At 38.1% G+C, this 19,440-nt stretch overlaps 1 protein-coding gene and 1 long non-coding RNA gene across 2 annotated transcripts in view; one reads left to right on the top strand and one right to left on the bottom strand.

Annotated features, from left to right (window-relative positions):
* Positions 1-19,440, bottom strand: part of GPC6 (glypican 6) — a 1,118,958-nt gene that overhangs the window by 111,065 nt on the left and 988,453 nt on the right. The window contains exon 7 of the mRNA XM_073614370.1: positions 9,429-9,458. Within this exon, the coding sequence (XP_073470471.1) occupies positions 9,429-9,458 (30 nt within the window). The remainder of the gene's footprint in view (positions 1-9,428; positions 9,459-19,440) is intronic.
* Positions 1-19,440, top strand: part of LOC141127669 (uncharacterized) — a 212,925-nt gene that overhangs the window by 155,910 nt on the left and 37,575 nt on the right. The window lies entirely within an intron of this gene.

Genomic DNA, 19,440 nt, shown 5'->3' with positions numbered 1-19,440 from the left:
CGTCTTACCGTCGGTATGCGGCCGCTAGCGGGGCGGTTTTACCCCCCGCTAGCGGCAGAGAAAGGGTTAAATACCACCGCAAAGCACCTCTGCAGAGGCGCTTTGCCGGCGGTATAGCCGCGCCGTCCCATTGATTTCAATGGGCAGGAGCGGTAAAGGAGCTCCTTCACCGCTCCGAAGATGCTGCTGGCAGGACTTTTTTTACCGTCCTGCCAGCGCATCGCTCCAGTGTGAAAGCCCTCGGGGCTTTCACACTGGAATGAAAGTAACGGCACTTTCGGGTCGGTTTGCAGGCGCTATTATTAGCGCAATAGCGCCTGCAAACCGCCCCAGTGTGAAAGGGCTCTTAGGGGTGTTTAAACATCCCTCCCCCCCTGCATTCTACAATGTATGCTCGCTTAGCTTAGTGAATAAAGTGAGGCCGTATTTACTTCAATCGTTCAAGACCGTGCATACAAAAATATATTTTTTTTCTAAATTTCTCTCAACATTAACGTAGTTTTCCTTTATTTTTTTGAGCTAAGGGAACATTCACTTTGTTAAAGCACATCTAAACTTGCAAACAAAACATGAATATATTGCAGGTTACAAATACTGTGTAGTTTACCTGCTGATCACCCCAGCTATTTTGTTATTTTTCAACTGCATTTAACCTCCCTGGCGGTATGATTATTTCAGATTTTTGATGCTGAAAGCGGTACAATTATTTTGCACGGAAATTTGTAGTTTTATATTATAGGCCTGTAATTCTTAGGAATAATTCACTTAAATCTGTCCAAACAAGAGTCTAGTAGACATCCCGGGTATGATAAAGTTTGAAAAACAAAATAAAAAATTATAATCTAATAAATAACTATAAATAATTATAACAAATATTAATATAATAATAATAATAATAATAATAATAATAATAATAATAATAATAATAATAATAATAATTATTATTATTATTATTATTCAATAATGTAATCAAATCAAAAACACTGAAATTTGCTCAGAATTGTCGCTTTCGTTACTTTCAGTGTTTGATGACGGATTTCCCCACAAATCACTATCGTTCAATTCTGCGAGTGATTCTAATTTATTATCACTGTTTTCTAGCTGGTCTAAAAGCACTTTTGATGTAAACGGACATTTTTTGGTTGCTATGGACAATCTCCAGTTTCCTGGCAGAAAGAACAGTTCTTATAATATAAAACTGCATGCAGGACACTGGACAGACCACTAGGGACAAAGGGGATGTGTAATTATTTCATACAGTACTGTAATATGTAAGAATGCAGTAAGATTACAGTATACTGTATCTATACTGTGCTTTTTATTTTTTGAATTTGGTGCCGAACTCCATCCCCGTGCGTCGCAACGCTCGCAGGGAACGGAGCTCAGCACTGTGAATCGAGCGAGACACGGCAGCTCACAAATCACAGCGGGGAGACATCGCAGTATCCAGGGGACAAGGTAAGTAACCTCTACATGGATCCCGCATTGCGATCCCGAGTCTGGCCCGGGGATACCGCTTTTGGTATTGAAAATCCACCCTGAGCCAGACTCGGGAATACCGCCAGGGGGGTTAACAGACCAAGCAGTCCAGCAAAAGTAGCAGTTAGAGAGTTGAGACAAACCATTTAACTGTGACAGGGGTGTTTACAATTATCATATTTTGTTCATTTAGTTAAAACAATTATATCAAAAGGAAAAACTGTTTCTGTTTAACCAGTTCACGATCGCTCCACGCAGATTTACTGTGGCAGGGCGGCCGCTCTGCGCAGGATCATGTACTAGGTATGCGATCCGGCACTTCCAGGTCTGGAGTGCACACGCACGCCGGTGGTGACCGGCTCCCACTGTAATTGGAAACAGCGGGAGCCAATCAGTGGGTCCGGCGGACCTGATGTTCACCAGGACCCGCCGATCGTTGACAAGAGAGGCAGGACGGTGGTCTGCCTTTGTAAACAAGGCAGATCGCCATTCTGCTAGTAGGGGAGACAGAGATCTTGTGTTTCTGCTAAGCAGGAACACAGATCTCTGTCTTCTCACAGACAAACCACCCCCCACACTGTTAGAAAGCACTCCCTAGGAGCACATTTAACCCTTTGATCGCTTCTGATGTTAACCACCTCCCTGCCAGTTTTATTAGTACAGTAACAGTGCATTTTTTTAGCACTGTATTGGTGTCAGTAGTCTCCAAAAAGTGTCACTTAGTGTCCGATTTGTCTGCCACAATGTCGCAATCCCACTAAAAATCACTGATCGCTGGCATTACTAGTAAAAAAAAAAAATCTATCCCATAGTTTGTAGACGCTATAGCTTTTGTGCAAACCAATCAATATACGCTTATTGGATTTTTTTTTTACCAAAAATATGTAGCAGAGTACATATTGGCCTAAATTTTTGAAGAAGTTTAATTTTTTACATTTTTTATTGAGTGTGTTTTATAGCAGAAAGTAAAAAATATTGTTTTTTTATAAAAATTGACAGTCTTTTTTTGTTTATAGCGCAAAAAATAAAAAACGCAGAGGTGATCAAATACCACCAAAAAAAGCTCTATTTGTGGGGAAAAAAAAGACATCAATTTTGTCTGTGTACAGGGTCACATGACTGCGCAATTGTCAGTTAAAATAACGCAGTGCCATATCTCAAAAAATGGCCTGGTCATGAAGTGTAGTAAACCTTCCGGAGCTGAAGTGGTTAAGAAGTGCTAGTTACCAGTCCATCTAACACTACCTTCCACATAGGTTCAGAGTGGAGGAGTGATCGAAGCCATCCCATGATAGTAAGTGTGTTACTGGCTGGATCACTGGGTGAAAAAAAAAAAAAGTAAAAAGTAAAAAGTATGTTAAGCTGCAATATTATACAATTTTGAGGTTTAGATACACTTTGCTTGTGTATGCAATGACGAGATCAACTATTTTTAGAACTTGTTTTGCTACGGGTATGCACAGATCTAAACTAAAAATAGAAGATTGTACTCCCTTTACCCTATGCACATATTGAGGGGGAATTTACTAAAACTGCAAAGTGCCAAAGGAGGTGCAGCTCTGCACAGAAACCAATCAGCTTTAAGTTTTATTGTCAAAGCTAAATTGAACAAGCTGATTGGTTACTATGCACAGCTGCACTAGATTTTAAGTGCATCAGTTTTAGTAAATCTCCTCCTATGTGTGCCTAATGGCTTATCATTAATTTTGCACTTAGCAGTCTTTAAAGATGGCAGATGGCAGCGGCAGAATATTTACTAGGAGAGTCCCAGCTCCTCTATACTCAGTGAGGATGTGATGGACACAGAAAGAAGCCATAGATGACTTTTCCTGTTTTCTTCCCCAAGCACCCATCAGATCATCCATTCTGTCTGTACTGGGTGCACTTTTGGGTGCAGTGATACTGAGTGCACAAATGGCAGCAGACAGTTCACTTAGATAGGAACCTTTAAAATGTTTGCAGGCACAGATAACATGCACTTACATTTAAGAAGACAAAACACTGGTGTTGTATGTAGTGTAACATCAACACTGAAATACTGATTTTTTAATGACTTTATCATGTTGAATACATTATGAAAAACACACTAATGGTATTCTAATGTGAACAATGTATGGTCACCTCTGTGACACTTTAGTCCTCAACCTACAATCTCACCCAGGCAGGATCACCTACATCTTTTCTTATGAGTATATAGCTACATGATTGGATTCTTATTGACTATATGTATTTTATGGTGCCTGCATACAATTGATTTTAATTCCCCTGTCGGTGTCTTGTGTGAGCTCAAGTCTAAGAACAGAAAGATAATTTGACAAAGAGGAGCTGCTTGGTATACTTAAAAATAATAAATGACCTTTTCCGCTTTGTTACTTGTAATAATGAAGACGTTAATATGCAGTTCAGGACTTGGACTTGGAAACGTGTGTATCTCTGCTTTGGTATGGGATTTCCTCAATGACTCCTTTACCCTTGCTTAGGGCTATCTATATACATAGCGGTCTTAAGATATACACAATCCTGAAACAATTATTATTTTGTCCTAGAAAAATTATGTTAATTTTTAAGAAAAGCGATATTTGCAATAGACTAGAATATTAATATGTGGAATTGGAACTTTTTCACAATTGTTTGGCATTAGCATGTGATAAGATATTAGTATTAAAAGGTTCATGGGCCTCTGGTAAGCTCTATGTGTTGTATCAAACATATTACCGTTACAAGTGGTTTAGCTTACACCCCTTTAGATTTCTTCCTTTACATTGTTGGCCTGTGTTGTATCACCTTTACACTGTAGCTGTAGCCAGCATTGGCAATAAAACTTGTTCCCCCTCCTAGGTCTCATGCTGTGTACCTATACAGTAAAACTAACATAGCCTCAGTTAAGAACTGCTGCTGTTGCCTCTGTGTTGGAATAGTGGTTGTGCGTACTGAACTTCTGCTTTGCATTAGCCAGAATAAGGCTGGCTTAGACAAGTGGAATAATGTGTGCGACTTCTCAGCCAGCATTGAAGAGCTCTTAACAGTTTGTTGGGAATTGAACGAAAAGAGAATAAAGTTGAGTTTTTTAACGCCTTTGTCAACCCTTACCCTCACCATTCTCAAGCCCGATACCAGCTAAGAATGCTATGATGTTACTTCTGCCCTTGTAGGTTTTTATACATCTATTTTTCAATTCTAAGATATCAAAAATGTATGCTCAGTATGCACATAGTTGTGACATGCCATTTCCTGTACCTTGGGGCATCGTATTGGTATTACCCAGCACTGTAGTCTGTGTAATTTGCAAATAATTTGTTTTCTCACTGTAATGTAGTTATTTTATCCAAAAGCCTATATGACTAAGGAAACTGCCCAAGGTTTTGTAATGCGTTGATTTGAAACCTTGTAGTCATCCATTTGCCAACTAGTCTCAGGAGAAGGACCAATTATCTGAAATGAAGTTTTCTGAAAAATCATTATTGTTCCTTCAAGACCAGGCTGGTGCCAGGAGTCAATAAGGAGAGAATAAGATTGCCTGCCAGCATGTGGGGATCCTCTCCACACCAGGTGTGCGATCATAGTACTCACAAAGTAACACAATTAGAGAAAGTAATAAGCATTTCCAGTGGAAACTTCATAATGATTGCCAACTTTAGTGAAACAACCAGTTATACAACAGGGAAAGCACCTATGAGTTTCACACTATGGGGTTTATTTACTAAGGGCAAATGCACTTTGCCCTTAGTAAATGATGTTTGTATGTACTATGTCAAAAAGCATCCACAGATTGATCATGCGGCAGTTAATTATTATAGCTGTCAGTCCATGCAACCTAAATTATGCATCAAGTTGAGGCTGTGGTGTTTTTAAACAATTATATTTTGGGGGGAGTAAGAGCAAAAATTCTAGGGTCATAATTCATGGGTAACTCTAAAATGATAACATGTAAAGGCTTTTAAACCATCACTTATGAAAAAAATGTTGGTATTGTAATTTTTCCCTTTGCCATGTTTGGTATCTATTTACGTGACGAAAGTACATATTTTATATTTTACCAAAAAGATGGGCATTGTATTCTGTTTGTGTGCGCTAAAATGTACTTTATTCTCCAAGGCTTTGGCTTTAAAAAAATAAAAAATAAAGTATGGGGATTTTAAAGCCCAACTCTAGGCCACTAAGAAATTATGCCTTACAGTGGGGCTGTGCCTGCATTGCAACAGTCAATATCTTGCTTTGTAAAGGAGAGATGAGAAACAGTTTTACTGACCAGATCCTCTGCACTCCTGGCAGATGACGATCCCCCACTCTACATCAGTGGATTGTCCCTCTGTGTCATCATGTCCAATGCACGACTATGGACCTTGCTTTGGTCTTGAAGATGTCAGGACCCTAGACTGCTGGAGTATGGGGGAGAAGAAGCTGCGGGGACTAGTCTAGCTGCGGGGAGGAGTAGAGGTTCAGGTAAGTACAGTTGATCTTTTTTTCTATGTCCTAGACCTAAATGAGCAAATATTCCTTGCAGTCGGGCTTGTCAGGAGTTGGGTTTTAAAGTGATATTAAACAGAGAAGTGTTAATTGACATAATTTATTCACATAAATTATATATATCATGCCACTAAATTTGTTTTTTGTTTTTTTATTAATCCTCTAAGTTCCTTATTTCTGCAGTGCCATTGCATGGTCAAATGATCTTTCCCTGTTCTTTGGTATCTGCAGGGAAAGATCCTTGGAAAGGGCTTATAATGCTCTGCTGATGTATGCTCTATACAGTGTGAGTCTGTGTCTGGCCAGCCCTGATTATTGCCAGTCACGTGACAGTTTCGGAAGAGGAATTCAAATTAGATAATAAATATCAAATAACTGTTTAACACAGCCCAATAATTCTTTATTGAACATCAATTGTGTATTTTTTGTACGTTAATATGGTGTAGGTGGAGTAAAAGATGACTGACTCTAACTTTCACTATGTTCAGATGCCATCTGCAGCTAATGCTCTTTTTTTTTACTTTGCATGTATTAGCAATTCAATTTGATATATACAGTTGTGCTCATAGGTTTACATTCCCTGGCAGAATTTATGATTTCTTTGTTTCTTTTCCTTCTTCATTTTTCAGAGAATATGAATGATAACACAAAAACTTTTCTTTCACTCATGGTTAGTGTTTGGCTGAAGCATTTATTATCAATCAACTGTGTTTACTCTTTTTAAATAATAATGGCAACAGAAATTACCCAAATGACCCTGATATAAAGTTTACATACCCCAATTCTTAATATCGTGAATTGCCCCCTTTAACATCAATAACAGCTTGAAGTCTTTTGTGGTATTTGTGGATGAGGCTCTTTATCTTCTCAGGTGGTAAAGCTGCCCATTCCTCTTGGCAAAAAGCCCCCAGTTCCTGTAAATTCTTGGGCTGTCTTGCATGAACTGCATGTTTGAGATCTCCCCAGAATGGCTCAATGATATTGAGGTCAGGAGACTGAGATGGTCACTCCAAAACCTTCACTTTATTCTGCTGAAGCCAATGACAGGCCGACTTGGCCTTGTGTTTTGGAACATTGTCATGTTGAAATGTCCAAGTACGTCCCATGCGCAGCTTCCTGGCTGATGAATGCAAATGTTCCTCCATTATTTTTAATACTAACATACTACATTCATCTTGCCATCAAATTTGACCAAATTACCTGTGCCTTTGTAGCTTACACATCCCCAAAACATCAGCGATCCACCTCCCTGTTTTACATTAGGAATGGTATACCTTTCATCATAGGCCTTGTTGACTCTTCTCCAAATGTAGCATTTATGGTTGTGGCCAAAAAGCTCAATTTTGGTCTCATCACTCCACATTACTTTGTGCCAGAAGGTTTGAGGCTTGTCTCTGTGCTGTTTGGTGTATTATAAGTGGGATACTTAGTGGCATTTGCGTAGTAATGTTTTTTTTCTGGTGACTCGACCATGCAGCCCATCTTTCTTCAAATGCCTCCTCATTGTGCATCTTGAAATAGCCACACCACATGTTTTCAGAGAGTCCTTTATTTCACTTGAAGTTATTTGAAGTTATTTGTGGGTTTTTCTTTGCATCCCAAACAATTTTCTTGGCAGTTGTGGCTGAAATTTTAGTTGGTCTACCTGACCGTGGTTTGGTTTCAACAGAACCCCTCATTTTAAATTTCTTGATTAGAGTTTGAACACTGCTGGTTGGCATTCTCAATTCTTTGGATATCTTTTTATATCCCCTTCCTGTTTTATACAGTTCAGCTACCTTTTCCCACAGATCATTTGACAATTCCTTTGCTTTCCCCATGACTCAGAATCCAGAAACGTCAGTGCAGAACTGGATGAAAGATGCAAGGTTCTGTCAGGAGTTCAGAAATGTAATGACCTTTTATACACACACACGAATTACAAGCAAACAGATCACTGGTGAGGATGGTTACCTTTAATAGCCATTCAAATCCCTTTGTGTCACTTGTGTGCATGTTATCAGGCCAAAATCACCAGGATATGTAAACTTTTGATCAGGGTCATTTGGATAGTTTCTGTTGCCATTATGATTTAAAAAGAGTAAACACAGTTGATTGATAATAAATGGCTTCAGCCAAACACTAACCATGAGTGAAAGACATGTTTTTATGTTATCCTTCATATTCTCTAAAAAATGGCCAAGAAATCATGAAATCTGACTTTGAGCTTATGAGCACAACTGTATATACAGTATATATAATACTGATTTATATTACAGATACGCGTTTTTGTGAATGTAATCAATCAGCATACTAAATCCCACCCCCATAGTGTTTAGCAATAGGAAGACATGGAGGAGAAGGGAGGGAAAGGAGTGCCATTTACCACTGTGTACATGTATACATAGTTTATAATCATGTGGGCTGCATGGATAAGTAAAGGGGCAAATGAAGAGCTTAGAAGGGAACTGAAATTTAAACATGCCCTGTAGAGGACACCAGCTAGTCTACACAATCTCAACATGCAGTGAGGACACATAGAAAATGGGAAGGACAGCTGAAGACAGGATCATTCGAGTATATTTTACTCTACACTCAATGACTGCTTTAGTGGATTTGTGATTAGAAACACTCTGATATATACAATGTAATGAGAGTTTTTCATAGTCTTGGTTTAATGACACTTTAAGTAATTTTCTAGTAAAAAATACTGTTAACTGTTCCCCCAAACATGAAATGGTTAAATGTTTTACTATTTGAGCCCCAAACCCAAACTTTATTCCCCCGGTATCCAGCCGGTGTGAGGACCACTGCTCTTTGTGTAAAATCTGCGGTCTCTCTGTATCATTTAACAGATTATTTTGTAGGTGGATTGTCTGTGAATCATTTTGTCAGTGCTAAGTCAAAGCTAATAACGTCAACGGGAAGTTCAAGAAAGCCACAATTTTTTTTGAAAGGGATACTTTCATGAAAGACTCTTTAAATGTCAACACTCTCACTATCAGGCTTTATATTTCCATGTAATTGTTCCAGGGCAACCTATGGAGTCATAGAGCATGAGCATTCCATATGTGATTGGTTTTATATCTTTACAAATATTGTGCTGACAGCATCCATGCATCAGTTCAACACTTCTAGCGCATGGAAATAAAACCTGCTTAATGGAAATGCAAATGTGACAATACGTTCTCCTCTTACTTTATTTACCAGTCAATTTCAAGCAAACATCTGGAGGAACTGATCTTAAATCTCATCATTAGGAACAAAGTAGCCGTGTTTCCAATAAATAAGACATTTATAGAGGGATGAGCTGGATGTGAGTTAGTAGCAGATGCTTATGCACTCATTAAAATCAGATGATTGTTTCCTGCACTTTACATTACTCAGGAGAAAGTCTGTTCTAAGGCAAAGCAATGTTACTGGAAATGAGAGATAAAAAGGAAACAATAGACAATAACAAAAAAAGCTATAAAATGAAAATGACAACAGGTAAAGAAACTTACACGATACTGCATCATCCTCCACACACTCCTCTGCAAAGCCATTGGGTGCGTTGAAAAGAGGAAAAGGAAAAGTGAATGTCACATATTTTCATACAAGGCTTGTAAAAATGAATATCACACACTTCTTAAAAGGCTTTTTAAAACAGCTAACCCAATATTATAAATGAGTAGAAAAGTTTAACACTTGGTCTTCAACTAGTACAATTATTAGTTAATTAGATAGCTAATTAGAAAAATATGTTTACTATTATAATTATGTTTTTATTTTAAATAATGCTGAAAAAAATAACCAACAAATACATTATAATAATGCTAACAATCCATGTAAATTACAAATATCAATAGATAACTCCAGTCCGATTTTGTTTTCTTTAGTTTTGCATGGGGTGTGGAAGGGTGAAGATTTCTGTCAGGTTTTTATTTCTGTCTGTGGCCCCTTTGGCAAGATTTTTCCTCTTTCCTTTCCTATGACATCTGTATGGCAAATGGGGGAACAGTTGACACAGGGACAGGAAGCCACAAACTAAAATAAATAATGTCAAAAGTTCTAACCCTTCCTCGCTGAAAATATATTTTTGTTTTGCCTGCATGCCCATTATAGTGATTTCCCATCAAATCCTGCCCTAGCATATAAGCATATACTGTATATGTATTTGTAACTATTTAGAAAACTGGTTGTATGTTGTAATTTTGGGTGGAGATGTTGGGGAGAAAAAATACATGAAATGGTTGTCTTTACTGTCCTCCTTTTGATTTGTCAGTCTTACTGAAGGTAGAGGACATAGTGGGGATGATTTACTAAAACTGTAGAGTGCTAAATCTGGTACATGACAGCCAATCAGCTTAGAACTTCAGCTTGTCCAATTAAGCTTTGCAAAAAAAAAAAGCCTGGAAGCTGATTCGTTTCTATGAAGAGCTGCATCAGATTTTGCACTCTACAGTTTTAGTAAATCACCCTCAGTTTGCAGTACATATTCCACCAATTGTAGTTACTTCACATAAACTAAGATTGAAAGATCAGCTTGACGTTCCTAAAACTTTTTCCTCTGTCCTGATGAAGATATGTCATCCCACTACAGATTGCTTTTACATCAAATCACCAAAATATGAATTTGTTTTTTTTATAGGTTATTCTTCTTTACACAATTCTTATTCTATCTTTTGATGATGAGAAGCCTTTCAGCATTTACGTTTGTTGCTGCAGGCAACAATAATTTATGGGGTAGTCAAAAAAATAAAAAAGCATTTTAAATGCTTTTGGAGGTTTAGTAATTTTAATTATACAGATCTATGCATTAGACCTAGAGAGGAATAAAAGTGGTAGAACTGAGCTTGAATGAATATTCCTTCTGAAGAATGGTGGTTACGAACTATGCTTTATAGTTCAAATCAGTCACTCAGTTTAACACACGCCAGGGCAAGAACCGAACAGCTCAGCCAGTCATCAGGGAAAGTTCACTGCATTGCAGCTGAAAAATTGTGACAGTTGAGAAAAGTGTCATTTGTTGCATAGAGCTGTCTTTTTCCACTTGTACAGACAGAAATATGTAGGCTGCTATAGCTGACCTTATTCTAAAATGCTAGCTGCCTGTTTCAATCATTTCTGAATCACTGACCTGGAACAACCATGCAGCAAGTGACACCAGAACTCCTGATCAAAATAGTTATTGAGGGTCAGTAAATTATGTTTTTTTGCTTAGGTAATTTTAACCAGTAAATCGGCCAGGCTCCTGACATATTTACAAGTAGAAAGCACGTCAGCAAACTGATCACACTTTACTTAAATGTTGCCTTCTGCAACAGCAACATCTCTCTGGGGACCTGGGGAAAAGATAAATCCACAAAGTCAGTAAATGACTTATTAAAATAGGAACGTCTTTAATTAGACTTCTTCATAAAAGGGGATGGATATGGCAGTAGTGGTAGCAGAGGGGTGCGAGTGAATCTGGTGACCAGGGGATGGGTCATTTGGGACTGCAGCATAAAGCAAGTGTAAACACCAATAAAGTCTAAACATGAAACTGATATCAAACAAGTACTGTAAGAGAAACATAAAAAGGAGGTTGGAGGTTTAGTGTAGGTGTAAAGCCATTAAGGATCAATGGGTGGGGTTTGTAAGGCCCATCCAGATGATTGAAAATGGTGGCCAGGTCCAGGCACTCTAGGTATCCCTACTTGGTCTCTACTTGGTCAAGCTACTGCTTGGTCTCCCTACTTTCCCAGATAGCATGCTGCTGCATACCCCTTTTTTTATGAACAAACCTTTTTTAGGACGTTATTGGTACCAGATCCATTTCAGATCAGTAAGAGAGCTCAGCAATGACAACCTGCATAATTTTCCAGTACAGATTAAGCATCAGGGTTGATTTACTAAAACTGGAAAGTGTAAAATTTGCTGTAGCTGTGCATGGTATCCAATAAGCTTCTAACTTCAGCTTGTTCAATTAAGCTTTGACAAAAAAACCTGGAAGCTGATGCAGAGCTATACCATATTTTGCACTCTCCAGCTTTAGTAAATCCACCCCATTGTCTTCACCAATAGCAATATCCTCCTGGCACCCGTGGAAAAGATAAATCCATAAAGTCTATAAAAAAACAGGATAATCTTTACTATAGAAGCAGATATAGCAACAGTGGTAAAACAGTAGGTGGATCGGTGAGTGAGTCTGGCTGCAAGAGATGGGTCATATGGCAAAGTGAGTGTTGACTTCTTATAAGGCTAAACACAGTCATGCGACTGATAACAGCCTACTACTATAAGGGAAACTTAAAGAGGAATTCAAAGGCGATAAAAAGTCAATTGGTGGGGTTTGTGAGATCCATCTAGGCGTTTCAACATGGTGGGCTAGAGTCAGCTGCTCTGGGCCACCCTACTACCCGTTATCCATACTTTCCCAGATACCCTGCTCTTGCACCCTTCTGGCTTTATTAAGAAGCTTATTCTAGGCAGTCCTTGGTGCCAGAACCTTTCCAGACTAGAGAGAGAGAGCACATCAATGACAGAGTACATATTTTTCTCAGTACTGATTTACTTTTACTGTTACTCAAACAATTTGTTTTAGAGTATATTAAGGTAAAACAATACGGTATGCAGTATGGCAACAAACCACCAAGTTGCCATGATCATTTTATTTTTAGGTAAAATCATCTTAAAGTAAATGTCTAAATGTCTATAGAAGTAAATAACCCAAATGCGAATCTAACACCATGGTTCTTTTTAGCATAACTTATTCAAAAGTTCAATCATGTGGTTAAAGATGATTTTCCTACAGCTGCTCATTTTTACTTTTAATATCCACCCTGGAGTCAATAAACCTAATACACAGCTGTTCATATTATTAATCTGCAGGTATGTGCCAGATATTTATGTTGCACCTTGCTGAATTTCTGTCCTTGTTTGCAAAGATTTATTTACAACAAACTTTGGCTAAATAAACAGTGTTTTTTTTTAATGATATAGGACCATGGTGATAATTACACTCAGTTAACTGCAGGAAGGTTCTCTGTGTTTTAAAGAAAGAGCACGGAATACACATCTGTTTACTGTTGTCAAAAGCCAAAACATTTGCATATGCAAAGTGTGCATTATTATTCAAAATGTCTAGAACTTGTGATGTAGATAATACTGCTGATTATGCACATGTGCATGCACACACACATGCAACCTAGTTGTTCTGTTGTTAGTAGTGATATTGTGTATTATATTTTTCATTGAGCTCAGCACTTCTCCCTAAAGATTTTGCTTTTTTACCTTAATGGGGGGTTATTGGCTCCTGCTACTGTCAATAAAATCCTGTGAGAAGGCAGGGGAGGTGGGGACAAGCTTTGCTGTGTATGTCTATTGAGGCACATAGCCTAGCTCAGGAGCAAGCGTGCACATGCACCCCATAGGAAGTGGCTTCCTACGGTGGTGCACGGAGAAGCCAAGAGCACCCACAGAAGAGGAGGTTCATGGCCACTCTGTGCTTTACCATTGCAAAGAGCAGGTAAGTATAACATGTTTGTTATTTAACATCAACAACCATAACAATCACTTTAAGCAGTTTATTCATAATAGTTGTTATACACTGTACACTGGGGGCTTGTAGTCCTGTGTGTAGAGGAACAGGAGCTTGTTGCAGAGTGGAAGGTGAAGTAAAAACATGACAGCACATGATATATTAAATTAGAAGACATGATGCATAGCCATTTAAACAATGTGTTGATTCAGTTTTAAAGAGTGAGCCCCCTTACCAAACATTGGTTTCAAGGTGTTAGTACCCACTTTTATGTAGCCACCAAAATCAGAACAAAATCATATTTTCTCATTTCATGATCTCCTCTGCCAGGGCTAAAAGATTCTGCTTCCAGCAACTCTGTTTTAATATGTGAATTACACATTGCCAGAAAGGACCCACACAAGCTGTCCCACATGCTGATCCTGGTTAAATCTGTTCAGAACAAATGCCACTGCCTTTAGCTTTAGCTTCCTTGAGTTGGAGGATGTTCTCCCTGCCCTGCCCTTCAACCAGAAACCCTGTGCCATCTTCTTGTGCATGTAGTTAATTTCAGAGTTACTGAAAAGGACCAGAGAATCCCCTTAGATGAGTATGCACTGTCCTATCACTAGTGCCAGTCCTTTTTTGGGTTGCTAGACACCCATCATAGGACAACCCACTTCCTGTGAGACCAAGGCATCAAGAACCCACACCTGGGGGCATGTCATCAAGTTGACCTGGATTCATAGGAGAATGTTATACAGAGCAGTGCCACATCATTAAAAATAAAGCAGTTTTTTAGCTGGTTTAATTGCAGAGATGGACCTCTCCACACGCACATCCGCACAGTTTCCAGTGATACACAGTGATATTCTAGCTTGGAGAGGAAGCTAAGGAGCCCCTCCTTGGTTTCGATTTGGATTTGGTGCACAGTGTAGGTTTTTCAGTTGACATTGAGTAAGTGTGGGCTTATGGTATGTCCCTGTACCTTTAAAGCTTATCTGAACCCAAGCACAAAAATCTACTATATTGCAGCTTACAAGTCCTTAGAAGTGGTGGCTAAATTTGTTTTCTTTTTTTATTTTCACCTGGTCACTTCCTGTCCTAGGTTGACAATGCTCACTCCCTCCAAACTTCTTATTAAGCACCATCAATGTCACTTTATGTAACCCCCTATTTTTGACTAGAAACACCTCTTCCTCGCATTCTTTCCATTACTAGAGAAAAGGGGTTGTGTAATTTACAGACAATATTTGACAAAGCTAATAAAAATGTTTGAGATGTTTATTAGGAAGTTACAAGAATACTGGATTACTGGGAGGATCAACAGGTATTTTCTGTGCTTACAGAAAATATTCTTAGCCTGAAAAAAACTAATATAAGCACCATCTTTAAAGACTTGTAATTTGCAATATAATACATTTTTGTTCTGCTTTAGATGTACTTTAACCACTTGAAGCCCTTGATCACGGCTTTTATACCATAAAACAGTAACAACATTTCTAGGGCATATTTCCTACATTCAGCTCCTCTCCCCTCCCGTTGCTCCCTCTCCACAAATATTGGCAATTACAAGCTGCCAAAATGACAGCCAGGAATTACTATGTATTACTTGGGAGGGATAACTGTCAAAATGCAGCCACCCTTGTGTAAAATGACACTTGCAGATTGTCTGCAAGTGTCATCTAGTAAAACTACAGTGCGCATTGCAGCCAAGTTCCCAGGTTTTTTAATGAATGGTGAACTTGTTATTAAAAAGACTGTCTCCTTGAAAAGGTTTATGCCCCCTTCAAAACATCAGGTTCTATTTGGACATTCTATGCCTTTTATATCGTGCATATGGAGCTGAGTGAATAGACCACACAGACACTAAATGTGAGGATTGGTGAGCATATTGCTAATATTAGAAAGAGCTTTAGGGAGCATAGCCTCTCTAAACATTTTCGGCAACGTCATAAGAAGGATCCCTTCTCTTTGCAAGTTATTGGGATTGAGAAGTATACTCCACATTGGCAAGGTAGTAATTTAAAAAGGCAAATTTCTCACCGGGAGACCCATTGTATCTTTGATCTAAAAACATTTAATCCATGGGTCTAAATGTGGAACGAGCCATCATTGCTATATAAAAATGGCAGTTAATTGTCATAGGTTCTCTCTATTTTCTGGTCTCAATTTTTTATTTTTTGTTTTTTTATTTATTTTCTTGATTTTTCAGATTTAAAATAAAGTTATTTTATGAACTGTTTAGCATTAGGTAATAATTTACAGTAGATGTGTTAGGTAATGTTTGACCTAGGATTAGTTGCAGTTCATATATGTGACCACTGGGGGGGTGGGAGTTGCCAGTATTTGGATCAATTTGAAGAAGTTTATTATTACACTTACCATTAAATGTAATTACTCAAACATATTTACCATTCTCATAGACTCCTGTTGAGCAATGTTTTTTTTCCAGTGTCATTTCTGTTATAAATGTTTGCCCATGGATGTCCCAGATCAGATTTTCTTAAATATTTTAGTGATTTACTGCACCATGAGGCTTCTCTTATTCTCTGCCATTATATGACACTTGTGCTGGATGGAGCTTGGAGGATGGTCAGAGCTGCTTTTTATAATCTCTTTGTGGGGACACCCATGCTGCAATTTACTGGCAGGGTCACAAATCCTTCTGAAGGCTTGATGGTAAGAGCATCAACTCTCCTCATTATAAAAGTGTGTCTGATCCCTTAGATTTGAAATCAACTCTGTCCGGTAAGAGGCTTAATTTTTGGGCACTCTGGTCATGGCAGCACCAAATGTCTATGTCCAGCACTGAGCGTGTTAAGTCACGGGGAAAAGATTTATGTGGATTTGGACTATTCACAATATATTCATGAACTCTTTTTGGATTATTGTTTATTTGTTTTGACACTTTAGATGTTATATATTATTTCAAATTCTTAAAAAAAGGTATTTACATATATGGTTTATTTAAAGGAACATATGCACTTTCATTTGTACATTGTAATTGAATTATTTGTATACCTTTATGTGGTTGGTTTGCATATCACTTTTATATTTAGCTAAATTAACACATAATAGTGGCAGGGACATGCGCAGTTTTGTTTTTTATTATTATAAGTCCAGTATTCAGGCTTTTCTTTGGTGCAGCAGTCGGTTGTCTTGTTAAATCAAGTGCTTTCTAATATTTAGGAATATTTTGAGTGAATAGGGTACCTAGGATCTGATGCCCAGTATGCCAAAATTCATCTGTACAGACCAATAATTAATGTACACAAGCTGCGTTACTGATTGAGTTTACTACAGGTTATACCATGGCACTATTTGAGTGCTCACGCAATTTTCTGGAAGAGCATAAAAGAGGGTGGACACATGGTGCACTAACCAACCCTGGGAGGGAGGTAGGTGATGCATGAAGTGGACTCCTTCACCTGACTAGTAGTCTCACACAAGGGAGCGCAGGATAGTAAATACTGGTATTATTTCTGTGGAATGTTTAAACCTAAAACACCAAAGGCTGTAAAAGTAACTATGAAAAACCTTAGGACAAAGATATATACAGTATGCTGTCTGTGGATACAATACTTATATGTAACATTAAGAGGATATATGCTTAATGCGTCAGGTATGAACACTAGCATGTTATAAATAATGATGAAAATGCAGGCTAACTACTATAGACTAAAAATCGATTACTTGTACTGTCATGGTGCACAGTTAAAAATAGATTTGCTATACACTAAGACCTCATGCACACTGCTGCTGTTAAACTCACGTTTTTGTGAGTTTAGGTGTTTTTTTTTTCTGCCCTTGAACTCCCCAAATGCACACATGGACGTTTTTAGCAGTTTAGTAGCAGGAGCGTTTCGATTATGTTTTCTAAACACCCTGAAATCACGTTCAGGAGAGGGGATTTTGACCACTAAAAACTCTGAACACTGCTAATAGTGCCTAAACTCTAGGCGCATTTAGCACTTCAGAGTTTATTTATTTCAATGTAAAAACATATATAAAACTGCGCAAAAGTGAAAACAAATAATAAACAGTAACAGCAGCTGTTCACAATGTCCAGACACAGAACAAATAAAAATGTAAAAAAAGTGCAAAAGTGCTAAAGTGCAGTGCTAATTAATAAATAAAAATTATTATTTGAACCCAGTACATTCCATATAAACACAATTCCATATATGCACTTCAGAGCAATCAAGATGAAAAGTCCCACAAATGCCGTAAAATTTGTGAAAACCAGCCATTGATTTCACACCGTGCTTAGCATAGGAAGTGTGACCCACTAATAGGAGTGGTCTAATACACTTTGTTTACAATACATGAAGCCAGAGACCCGGATCACTGGAATGTCCTCCCCTGTGTCAGGGTAAGTGGCACCATAGAAATGGATGGATGGATGAAGCCCTCCCTGCGTGATTACCCCACTGGGATGAACTCAAATCACCAGGCATGAAAATGAAAAGGTAACCAACATAGCGTAATACCGTTTAGGAGGATGTAAGCCGGTAACAAGTTAATCAAAGCAGGGTGGGGGGAGAATACCATCCATGGGACTGTAAGGGTCAGATGCAGGTCCTCTGAGCATCCTGTGGCAACCAGGAAGCAAACCAGCATGGAACGCAGGCAGAAATGACATCACCGGATGGACGAGACGGTCAGACAGGCAAGCAGGCTCGGAGCTCCAGCCCCTTCTACAGGCATGGCTTTGTGTATTGTAAACAAAGCGCATTGGACCGCGCTTATTAGGGGGACACACTTCATAGAGTAAGCGCGGTGTGAAATCACTGGCTGGTGACACCTCTGCTATTTATTTCAATGGCCTGAATAAATTTAAATTCTGGCCACTGAAATAAATAAACGTCAAACTCCAAACACTGCTAAACTCGCCTAAACTGGTTTTAAAAAATGCAGCTTAGGTGAGTTTATAATGCTGATTTCTTCTTGTCAGTATAAACAGCATTTACAAGAAACCAATGTGCATTAGGCCTAATATAATAAAACAGATGAATCCACTTGATTGGGAATGTGCTTTTAGATACGGTATTTTATATTATGTTTTAGTAAATGTTATTTTGTTTTTAATGCTGAGAACTTGGCTTTGTTGAATATGATCTATGATGCAATGCAAACTTCATGCTTACTTTATAACATAATGAATAGTTTGAAAGATGAAGTGGCACAAAGTGATTATTTTTGTATTGGACTTGTTGTTTCAATAATGCAAAACCACAGTCTGCAATATGAAAAGATTCCTTATTAGATATACAGATTTTCCTGATTCAGAGGAAAATATCTAAATTGTAATACTCTAAAACAATCTACTGTTATATTGTATTTACCATCTCATTCATATGTAGATCAAAGGGAAAACTTTTGATCTGCATATGACATCAGATAAAGAAACTGTTCAAGTAAAAACATATATTCCTATTTACTGCATTGCTAACCTTTAGTTAACCCTAATTAACATTCATCAACTCCTTTCATCCTTTAGATATTATTTTTATGCTGTTTTTTTTTATTTCTTTTTTACTTTTAAACGTTAAGCTTTTTTTTTTTTTCATTATTTTTGCTATTTTTTTTTAGTGTTGCATAAAAAATGTGCAAACTTGCATAATGGGCCTTAAAGTTCCAACCTGCCGACGGACCCTGTAATTGTACCTTTATGAGTGTGGAACTCTGTGGCCCTGTCGAAAACATACTGCAACAAGCTATTGGTCAGTACTTCCCTCTATCCTCCATTGCTCTACTCCTTGTAGATATAAATGCTAAGAATGGGGAAATGGCTGGTATAGCAATAATTTGATCTCCCAAAATGGCTGGAATCTCTCAAATGCATTCAAACAATTCTCCAAACTGAATTCTACCCTTGTAATCCCCATACAGGGGCTATTATAAATACCTGCAGCTATCCAATATTATTCACTGTATTGGAAGGGATGCAGATACATTGGCTCATTGCAACATATATGGTGCAGCTGTGGAAAACTTCCAATTTATATCTACAATCAACACATCTCTTCTAC

The sequence above is a fragment of the Aquarana catesbeiana genome, linkage group LG02 (assembly GCF_042186555.1).
Source record: "Aquarana catesbeiana isolate 2022-GZ linkage group LG02, ASM4218655v1, whole genome shotgun sequence".
Classification (NCBI taxonomy): domain Eukaryota; kingdom Metazoa; phylum Chordata; class Amphibia; order Anura; family Ranidae; genus Aquarana; species Aquarana catesbeiana.
The sequence above is the reverse complement of the archived record's forward strand: the minus strand, read 5'-3'. Positions and strand labels throughout refer to the sequence as shown.